At 40.8% G+C, this 10,934-nt stretch overlaps 1 protein-coding gene across 1 annotated transcript in view; it reads left to right on the top strand.

The window, feature by feature from the left end:
- The window catches only part of ANKRD55 (ankyrin repeat domain 55), a 132,514-nt gene extending 122,083 nt beyond the window's left edge, over positions 1-10,431 (top strand). Inside the window, exons 11-12 of the mRNA XM_033179597.1 lie at positions 7,808-7,900; positions 10,135-10,431. Coding sequence (XP_033035488.1) covers positions 7,808-7,900; positions 10,135-10,256 — 215 coding nt within the window. The 3' untranslated portion in view covers positions 10,257-10,431. The remainder of the gene's footprint in view (positions 1-7,807; positions 7,901-10,134) is intronic.
- Positions 10,432-10,934: the final 503 nt, after the last annotated feature.

The raw sequence follows: 10,934 nt of genomic DNA, 5'->3' as shown, positions 1-10,934 counted from the left end.
GTTTCCCAGGCTGTTGGTGAACTCATGGCCTCACGCAATCCTCCCTTCTCGGTCTCCCAAAGTGCTGAGATTACAGGCATGAGCCACCACGCCAAGCCTAAGAATTTGTGTGTATGTGTGTGTATATGTGTGTGTGTATGTATATGTGTGTGTATATGTGTGTGTGTGTGTGTATATACACCTTTTTTTTTTTGAGACTCTCTCTCACCCAGGCTGGAGTGCAGTGGCGGGATCTTAGCTCACTGCAACCTCCACAGTGGTGCGCTCTCAGCTCACTACAACCTCCGCTTCCCAGGTTCAAGCAATTCTCCTGCTCAGCCTCCCAAGTATCTGGGACTACAGGAACATGCCACCACAGCCAGCTAATTTTTTGCATTTTTAGTAGAGATGGGGTTTCACTGTATTAGCCAGATGGTCTCGATCTCCTGAACTTGTGATCTGCCCGCCTCAGTCTCCCAAAGTGCTGGGATTACAGGCATGAGCCACCATGCCTGGCATAGAATTTGTATTTTTATACAAATGTATATGTCTCTATTCCCCACCTTATAAATACATTTATCATACTAAAGAATTTATTTTTCTTTTTTAAATGATCCATAGGCTGGGTACAGTGACTCACACTTGTAATCTCAGAACTTTGAAGGGTCAATGTAGCAAGACCCCCACCTCTACAGAAAAAAAAAAGAAAATCCACAGGTGATTCTTTGCACCATTGTTCAAAAGCAGCAGAGGCTGCAAAACAGCTTCCAGAGCCTGTTCGGTGCCACAGTACCTTGGCTTGTTTTTAAGTGAATTAATTGTCAATATTTTTAAATTATGAAATTTTATATAAAAATCTAGAATTCTAGCTTCTCTCGAAAAACTAGAAAATCTGGCAACACTACACCCAGATTCCCACATGGCAATAATTGGCTGGATCTGAGTAACCACTGTCCACTTAGACACCACTGTCCCCAGTTCAGTTCAGTCCACACCACTCCACCGTCTCTCCATGGAGTGTCAGACAGGCCTTATGATATGAAATATGTACATATCCCACTTTTTAAACAAATGTATCACACTAAAGAATTTATTACTTATTTATGTATTTATTTATTTATTTGAGACAAGGTCACACTCTGTCACCCAGGCTAGAGTACAGTGGCACAATTACGGCTCCCTGCAGCCTCTGTCTCTTTCAGTTGTTGTTTTTCTTACAGTAGGATTAAGAGAAAAAATAATTTATTTATGGAAGCCATTTTTCTCTAAGAGTAGAAAAATGAAAGACCAAGACAACAATGTGGGGTTTTTTTGGGGGTGTGTGTGTGTGTGTGTGTGTGTTTTGTTTTTTGTTTTGTTTTTGTTTGTTTTGTTTTTGTTTTTGTTTTTGTTTTGAGACAGAGTCTCACTCTGTCACCCAGGCTGGAGTGTAGTGGCATGATCTTGGCTCACTGCAACATCCACCTCCTGGGTTCAAGCAATTCTTCTGCCTCAGCCTCTCGGGTAGCTGGGATTACAGGCATGTGCCACCACGCCCGGCTAATTTTTGTATTTTTAGTAGAGACAGGGTTTCACTATGTTGGCCAGACTGGTCTCAAACTCCTGACCTCGTGATCTGCCTGCCTCGGCCTCCCAGAGTGCTGAGATTACAGGCGTGAGCCACAGTGCCCGGCCACAATGTGTTTTTTAAAAAGTAGAAAAGGGCCATATATTTTTTTAGAATGAGCAAAATTCCTTTGCGTTTAATATGCAATTGAATTTGACTCTCTTCACCCTTTGACATGTGCCCAGTGCCTGAAACCTTTGAGATAGAATATGGCTCCCTCACTCATATTTTTATACATATTTAGACACAGGATAAATATGGATAAGCACATAAAGGCTGTTTCCTGGTGTCTGAGAAAAACTCCGTTCAAGATTTTGCTTCCTCCACAAAGCACTGAAGCACTTGGCTGGTGGCATGGGTAGTGTTTGCATTTTTTTCTGCAGAAGGATCAGGAAGGGAACACAGTGGTCTGCCACCTTTTGACACTTCAGAGCCTCAACCCATCCTGTTTTCCAGAGTTAGGCCTGTCCCAGCCAAACGAATACCTTCTGTTATGAAAATCATGTGAAAATCTGAAAGTCTTGTTCTTTTTCCGTTCCAAAGACAGCCTTGGCCTGTCTCTTTTATATCAGTCAGGATGGGGTTCAGCTTCCTGTAAAAGAAATCCAAAGTCACAGGGGCTTGAACAATATAGAAGTTTATTGCTATCCCAGCCAGGGGCAGTGGCTCACACTTGCAATCCCAGCACTTTGAGAGGCTGAGGCAGGTGGATTGCTTGAGCTCACGAGTTCAAGACCAGCCTGGGCAACATGGTAAAGCTTCGTTTCTACAATGAAATTAGCCAGGAGTATGGGTGCATGCCTGTGGTTGCAGCTACTTGGGGGACTGAGACAGGAGGATCACTTGAGCCTGGGAGGCAGAGGTTGCAGTGAGCCAAGATCACACCACTGTACCCCAGACTGGGTGACAGAGTGAGGCCCTATCTCAAAAAAAATAAAAAATAAAAAATAGTTTGTTGCTATCACATGAAAGAAGTCTGAAGTAGGCAGTTCCCAGACATTTGGTGGCTCCACAATCACAAGCAACATAGGCTCTTTCCATTTATGTGCCCCGTCCCCCAACATATGGCTTCTGTCCTCGAGGGGCTGATGGAGCAGGAGGAAGGAAGTAGAAGGGGGAGAAATGCATGTGCCCATGTGAATCAGCTCCCATTAAGAACTCATCTGGCTTAAGTCCCACACTTCCGCTTGCGTCTCATTGGCCTAAACTTTGGTCATATGTTCACAACTATCAACAAGGAATCTTTTAGCTGCCCATGTTGCTATCCCTCCAAAATTGGATTTCTGTTTCTAAGTGAGGGAGTAGATATTGGATAGAGAATTAGTACATTCTGACACATGTGCCACCCAAAAATTTCCATCTTATTTGAAATAAAAGGAAATTCAATAAACGTGGTTTGGGGATTTGCTCACTTACATAATGAAATAACTAGAAAAATCCTGGGGCAGCAGAATAACAGAAAGGGAAAGGTGAAATTCTCCAATGGAATCGACCTATATCAAATACTTTTTCCCAACCAATTTTTCTGAGTGCTGATTATAACTAGGAGCCATTCTAGGCAACTGAGTCATGATAAGATAAATTTCCCAAGTGTCTTCAGCCTATAAATCAGTTTTAAGGGGTGTAAATTTACTAAAATGCTTTTGCAACTGATTTTAATGAACTTTCTTGTCATGTTTAGATACAGTCATAGGGTTTTAAAAATGGAAAGGAGCTTAGTCATTTGATCATACATTAAATAATTGCTGAGTGTTTATCATAGTAATTTGTCAAAAGAGAGGGAGAGTTTTTTTTTTTTTTTTTTAGAGAGAGATAGGATCTGTCACCCAGGCTGGAGTACAGTGGCTTGATCATAGCTCACTTCAGCCTCAAACTCATGGGCTTAAGCAATCCTCCTATCTCAACCTCCCATGTAGCTGGAACTACAGACACACCTCCTCCTCTGGTTAATTTTTTTGTCATCATTTTTTTGTAGAGACAAGGGTCTCACTTTGTTACCCAGACTAGTCTAGAGCCCCTGGCCTCAAGCAATTCACCCATCTTGGCCTCCCAAAACGCTGGGATTATAAATTGCAGCTGGGCATGGTGGCTCATACCTGTAATCCCAGCACTTTGGGATGCCAAGGTGGGCAGATCACCTGAGGTCAGGAGTTCGAGACCAGCCTGGCCAACATAGTGAAACCCCATCTCTACTAAAAATACAAAAATACAAAAATACAAAATTTAGCCGGGCATGGTGGCAAGCGCCTGTAGTCCCAGTTACTCTGGAGGCTGAGGCGGGAGAATCGCTTGAATTCAGGAGGCAGAGGTTGCAGTGAGCCGACATCGCACCACTGCACTCCAGTCTGGGTGACAAAGCGAGACTCTGTCTCAAAAAAAAAAAAAAGAAAAAGAAAAAGAAAACCTTTCCTAGCCTTACAGATTTTATTTCTGTGAACATTTTCAACAATAATTGTTTTGAGATCACTGAGGCTTCTGCACTACACTGAAGTGGGTGTTGTCATTGTTGTTAGTCTAGGAGGGTTGAAACTTAGATTTCTACGTTGAGCTCTCAATATTTTATGTGAAAGTTTAATGTGGTAAAGCAGTTGGATAAATCATCCCACTGTAGCACTGACTTGATCTTGGATAGTCCCTTTATCTTTGGATTTCCTCCTTTCCTGCCCTGGGTTTGGTAGAAATAATATGGGTTAGCAGTGCTGCTGTTAAAATTCCGGGCAGCCACTATCCAATGCTTACATCAGCAGCCCTGAACATTTAGCTGTAATGATTATTGCTTAACATTTATTGAGACCTGTCAGGGGTTGGATGCAGCAAGATGGGTAATGAAGCACTTATCCTAGAGAGTTGGAATTTGGAGCACATCAACTTAATTCATTGCAGGCAGCTTTCAGAGAAAATGGAACAGAAAGCTCTGCGGTGTTGTCTGCCAGCCTGGTTATTTATAAGCCATCACAAGAAAAGTAAAAGAGTGTGCGCTTCCTTTCTCCTGCAAAAGAGAGCTTCCTTCTCTAGAATTTTCTAGACTATCTCAGCAACAATGCACTCTTCTGGCTGGTTAGGTCTGATCCTGTGACCCCTCTGTCTAAACCCATCAAAGGTTTTGCATCTTTTCAGGACAAAGGCCAGGGTTCTAAACCGGGCAAACAAAGCCCTCAAGGCATGGTCATTCTCAGCTTCTGCACCGCCCATCTCAAATCCCCACCCCTACCTCTTCAGCAGTTCCTTGAATATGTCTCAGTTTCTTGACAATTTCATACCTTTTCATTCTATGACATCTTGGCCCTTGTTATTATTTTGGGTTCTCTCCGCTGTGTGCTTGACTGATTCCTATAATCTTTTAAGAACCAGCTCAAAACTCACCTTCTATAATATGTGAAGGTCACCCTGATCTCTGTAGGAAATATGGTTCTTTCACAGGACTCCTAATAAGAATAGCTCCACCTTGCCGGGCACAGTGGCTCACGCCTGTAATCCCAACACTTTGGGAGGCTGAGACGGGTGGATCACCTAAGGTCAGGAGTTCAAGATCAGCCTGGCCAACATGGTGAAATCCCGTCTCTACTAAAAATACAAAAATTAGCCTGGTGTGGTGGTGCACGCCTGTAGTCCCAGCTACTCAGGAAGCTGAGGCAGGAGAATTGCTGGAACCCGGGAGGCAGAGGTTGCCTTGAGCCAGGATGGCACCGCTGCACTCCATCCTGAGCAACACAGCAAGACACTGTCTCCAAAAACACCTACACACCTACACACTTCACTTTCCACAACATTGCAGGAGAGAATTTATCCTGTTTATAATTGAAGTAATTGAGACAGAGAGGTTAGCTCATCTGCCTAAGGTCACAGAGCTAGCTAGGAAGTGTCAGAGGAGATATTGGAACAAGGTCTGTGGGATCCAAGAAAACGTCAGCTTCTCTGGACCATTCCTTCCTCTGCAATGCCCTCACAAACTCTATCACAGCACTACTCATGGAGCTTCAAAACCACATGTTTACCTGTGTCTCCTCCCACATTAATTGCAATCCCTTCCTGAACACCTTGCCTTCTCCTCTTTGTACTCTAGGGTCTGGAATATAATGAGTGCTCAATGGATGATTGCTGAATTATCTATTTATTATTATTATCATTATTATTATTATTAATGCTGCAGTCACCTCTGGTTCCATCATGTAACTGTGAAAACATTTCCTATCCTTTTTTCCTAGGACAGTGGTCCTTGACCCTGTCCCCAAAGCTGAACACTCCCTTCAGTTGCCTGCAGCACCAGATAGCTTTGGGCTAAGCACGGCTCCACCCTGTCCCTGAAAACTGAGCAAAATGCCAACATGGAATAAAATTTAACTCCCCTTCATGTCCAAGTCACTGCTGAAGCCCTTCTCTGCCCACTTCTCCCATCTGCTTAGAGGAGGCAGAATAACAGAAGTTACAGGGGCAGCCCTATAGGGTTGAAGTCTAGGCTCTGTCCCTTCCTAGCATATGACTTGAGCACTTTTAGAACTCCTCGAAGTCACAAGGTCCTCATTTGTAAAATGAGGATGATAATAGAATCTATCTCACAAGAAAAAGTGATTGTCAGAATTATATAAGATTATGCCTACAGCATTTATCCCTATTCCTGACAAAAGTAAGTGCTCCATAAACATAACTCTTGTCATTATCTCATTGTTGGTTTTACAAATATCTGCTCAAGTGTTCATGGATAAATAAGCTGTTTGCTAATATAAATTTTAATGATAATTCTACACATGGATTATTTTCTCTGTAAATAATAGCTCCTGAAGTTATTTGACATTCAGTGTTCAATAGGATAAAATATAATGGCAAAATATCCACCAGGGAGACTGGAGATTTAATCTCCATCAACTAACATTGCTGAGGTGGCCATTTCTGCACAGACCATCCACCATAAGATTCACCTAAACAGATGGAAGGTGGATCTTGGCTAATCCTCTTGTTTTTTCTTTTTTTCTTATGCGATTTTGCTCCAACAGAAGACCCTTAAACTCTAGGAGCATTGTCGTAGCAACTCTGGTTCTTTCTTACTAGACTGATAGGCAAAAGATCAAATAATCTTTTTTTGTTAAGGTCTATTGAGTACTTTACCCTATAAGCTAAATGCTTCACTCTTGTTCTCCAATGTAATCCTCATGACAAGTGGAAAAGACATAGAATTATTTTCATCATTTTGTATACGAAAATATTGAGGTGTTCAGAGGTTATATCATTTGCCCAAGGTCATACAACTAAAAAGTGGGGAAGCAGGGAATCAAGCCTAATTCTGTTTGACCCAAGAGCCCAACCAAGCTCCTATTCATGACACCATCCAGTCAATTTTAAAATGGATTTAAATCACATTTGTGTGTCCGCTTCTATTTTCAGGTATTGAACATCCATATCTTAAAGTCAGTAGTACATTGATGAATGTTTACCAGCTGGCTTTCCAGGAGAAAAATCTGTGCTTGTTGATTTTTCACAGTGTAAATACACCCACCATGGCTGATTTCAAGACACTAGTGTGATGTCAAACAGTTCACAAAATTTCTGAAAGCGTAACCATCAGCTCTTGAGAGCTGGCTCACATGGTCCATGCATACACCATTGCTTTCTGTCCAAGTTAGAGAATAGGTTTCCTGAGTGCATCCACCCCATTCTGTCTTCCAGGTCAATGATTCTCCATACTGGTTGCACTTGAATCAGCTGGGAGCTGATAAACATCTGACACCATGCCCCATCTCCAGAGATTCCGATATAATAACCTGGGATGTGGCCAGGACAGCAGTATGTTTTGTAACTTCTTAGATAATTCCTATGTGCAACCAGGATTGAGAAACTCTCTTCTAGAAGAAAATACTCTACTCATCACCCACTCATTTCATCAAAGATTTGATGAATATATGATAAGATATGCCATATCTATATTATTTTCATTTTTTTTCAACTTTAACTTTTATGGGGTAAGTAACCCACTGTGCTTCTTTATAAAATTTTGCTTAAACTAGTACACTCAAGAAATGATTTCTAGTACATTTTTCTATCATTTAAACAGTGACTGGTATATAACAGAAATGCAATAAAGTATAGCTATCATTGTTTTCATTGTTACTGTTACCACCTTAAATTTAGTGATCTGTAACAACTTTGATGATTCTCTTATCCATTGCATTCTGTAATTTGCACTTGGTTGAGTCTCAAGTGATTGACGCAAATATGTTTTATCTTCAGGACAAAATTTTCAGCATCTTTCCCCCAACAGACACAAAATCAGGGATCTTCCTTTCACTCGGAACAACCTAGCTCCCCTACCAGATCAAAAATGTAAGTATTATCAATCTTCCACAGCTTCCTTTGCAAGTGTTAATGCATCTAGATACAAGTAAATGTTATTTCAGTTTACTTTCATTTTTCTTTTCTTTTTTTTTTTTTTTTGAGATGGAGTATTGCCCTGTCACCCAGGCTAGAGTGCAATGGCAGGATCTCAGCTCACTGCAACCTCCGCCTCCCAGTTTCAAGCGATTCCCCTGCCTCAGCCACCCAAGTAACTGGGATTACAGGTGCCTGCCACCACCCCTGGCTAATTTTTGTATTTTTTTTTAGTAGAGATGGGGTTTCGCCATGTTGGCCAGGCTGGTTTCCAACTCCTGACCTCAAGTGATCCACCCACCTCGGCCTCCCAAAATGCTGGGATTACAGGCATGAGCCACCACGCCCAGCCCTACTTTCATACTTTCATTTTTCAAGGGAACATCAGGTGCCAACACTTATAAATTACAGGAAAACAGAGACCATCTTTAAAGCTTTTTTTAGATGCTTATTTTTTTAAAAAAAGAATACTTCCTCCCTTTAGGAATTTTTGTGTTTGAACTATTGAAGCAATAAACAGTTTATTTTTACATGTATTATTTAATGTCTTTAGGAAGGTGCTTTAAAAATTCCCTTTTAAGACTGGCCTCTTAATGTCGGTTTCCTACTATACTGGACAGATAGAAATGTACATCACCTCTGTACTTACAGTCCACGCATTCCTAAGCAGAAAAAAAAAATTCAGTTCATCAGGATTACTCTTGGTATTATTGATTTATTTTATAATATTTTATATAAAAAAACTCCCCTAATATAAAATGTTAATATACTCCATTGGGCCAGTGATCTTCAAACTTGAGTATAGCTAAGTATTACCTCGGGTGTTTGTTGTGAAGTAGATTCCTGGGTCCCCCACCCAGAGATTCTGAGTTTGAATATTCTCATATCTATGCTCTGAAGCATAATAATAATAAAGCAAGTTTTATTATTATTCCCGTTGTAGAGCCAGAAACAAAACTACAGGACACTGAGTCTACTGCCTCATGAAATAAGCAATACTTACTGGATTCTAATTTATTTTCTTTTTTTCTTCCAATTGCACCCCACTGCATTTAACACACACACACACACACACACACACACCCCCCACACACAGCCCCTCCACATCCTTCTAAGTGCAGGTTAGATGATTTAGGAGCTGTCCTATTTCAGATAAGTTTCTCAACCTTTCTGTACTTTAGTTTCCTCATTGTCCATAACGATAGTGCCATCCTAGTAAGATTTATGGGAGTACTAAATGAGACAACATATGTAAAACATTTGGCACACTGTTTGCACAGAGTATATATCCAGTATGTCTTTCTCCCCAGGCTAGGATTTGAAGGAGACAAACCAAGAGCTCTAGAACTCTTTAGGTTAAAATGATGAACTATAGGGTCTTAGTACAACTCTGTCTTTTAGCAGATAAGGAAACTAAGAGGTAGAGGGGTATGTCCAAGATCACACAGAGAGTTAGTAGCAGAAACCAAGACCTCTTCCTTGACAGATCAGTTCCTCTGCCCTTTACAGATGTGTGTAAAGTGAACCTTTTGGATGGTGTCAATTCTATCATTGAATCAAATTCAAGCCGGAATCTGTCTTTAAGCAGAACTGTAGCCACAAAAACATCTAGTTAAGGAAGGAGCCACTCAGTCTTGAATGCTGATGGAGCTTGGAGAAGCCAAAGAGAGTTTTTTTTTTTTGGCAGGGCCCAAGAGCTTTGCTTTTCACAGTTAAGTTTCAGGAGAGAAGGAAAGATAAAGATCTTTGATCAACTTAGCTCTACAAAAAAGAAATGAAAGGGCCCACAGTGCTTTTCCTAAAAGAAGCCTGAAAGCCTTTTGAGGTTTGCATAAAAGCACAGTATAAATGTCTTGGGCCTTCTTTAGAGCCTTGTGAGCAGTTGTTGAGCATCAACAGCTACTCCACCCCAAGGAAAAGCTCTGCCAGGCATGCACAGCCCAATCATGTTTGATCAAACTTGGTACAGTCTTCTGTGTGGACATATTTGAAATCTCAGACTTCATGTGGCAAGTCTGAACAGATATATATACAAGAAATGCATACACAGCTTCTCTCTGCAGTCTAGCTCTCACTAAGACACCCTTCTTAGAAATGTCTCCACTCCTAAAACACAACACAATTCTCCTGCCGCCTTCCTGTGAGAGAAGCAAATCTTGAAAGTCTCTCATTCTATTCTTTCTCCCCAGTTCTATCTGGAGAACCTCTGCGGACAAACCGAGTGCTTCCTGCTATTCCAAGTCAACCAAAACACAGCACAGCAGCAGAAGAGAGTGAACATTCTGCCCACCCCACCAGTGATGAAAATTAACTGTGGGCCACTTGATGCAGAAATGTAGATGAATATATATTCTCAACTCTCAAAGAACAAGATTACTCTAGTTTGTAAGAACGAAGACCAATTTAGTAAACTGCATTCTATAAGCCATCAGTTTTATAACTCGAAATTCTTTATCCCAAATAAAGATACTTCCTAAATAAGCACTCAGAATCTTTGGGTGTGCATATTAAGTCTGTGAGTTTCTGTGACTTCGACATGCCAAAATTAAAAGACAAAATATGTTATCTGTAGGCAAACTGAGCTATGTTTGGTTTGCTTTGTGGCATGTGCACTGTTTTTTTGTTATTGTTCTTTGGTTGGTTTTTTGCTGAGTGATTTTATCTTTTGGGAAAAAAAATGTATGCTTTACTGAATAAAAGCAAAAACAAAAAACAAACAACAACAACAACAAAAAACCGCATCCCAGACATGTTCTTCACATTTATTGTCATTCTAACTTGAACTAATGAAACCTATTTAAAAATAAATTCCTATGATCAGTCACAGTTTACGGCTTTTAAATGTACAATCTTCTGCAAAATATTTTTTAACATTCTCAGTTCCTGGCTACTGCCCAAGTCACTTGACATTGTTTATCTCTCTTCTTTGTTATTTAATTATTTCCATATATCGTCATTTTCAGATATGATTGACTGTGCCAACAGGGAG

Source organism: Trachypithecus francoisi, unplaced genomic scaffold (assembly GCF_009764315.1).
Source record: "Trachypithecus francoisi isolate TF-2019V2 unplaced genomic scaffold, Tfra_2.0 Lachesis_group2, whole genome shotgun sequence".
Taxonomy (NCBI): Eukaryota; Metazoa; Chordata; class Mammalia; order Primates; family Cercopithecidae; genus Trachypithecus; species Trachypithecus francoisi.
Note: the sequence above shows the minus strand (reverse complement) of the source record. Positions and strands in the feature narration are given on the sequence as shown.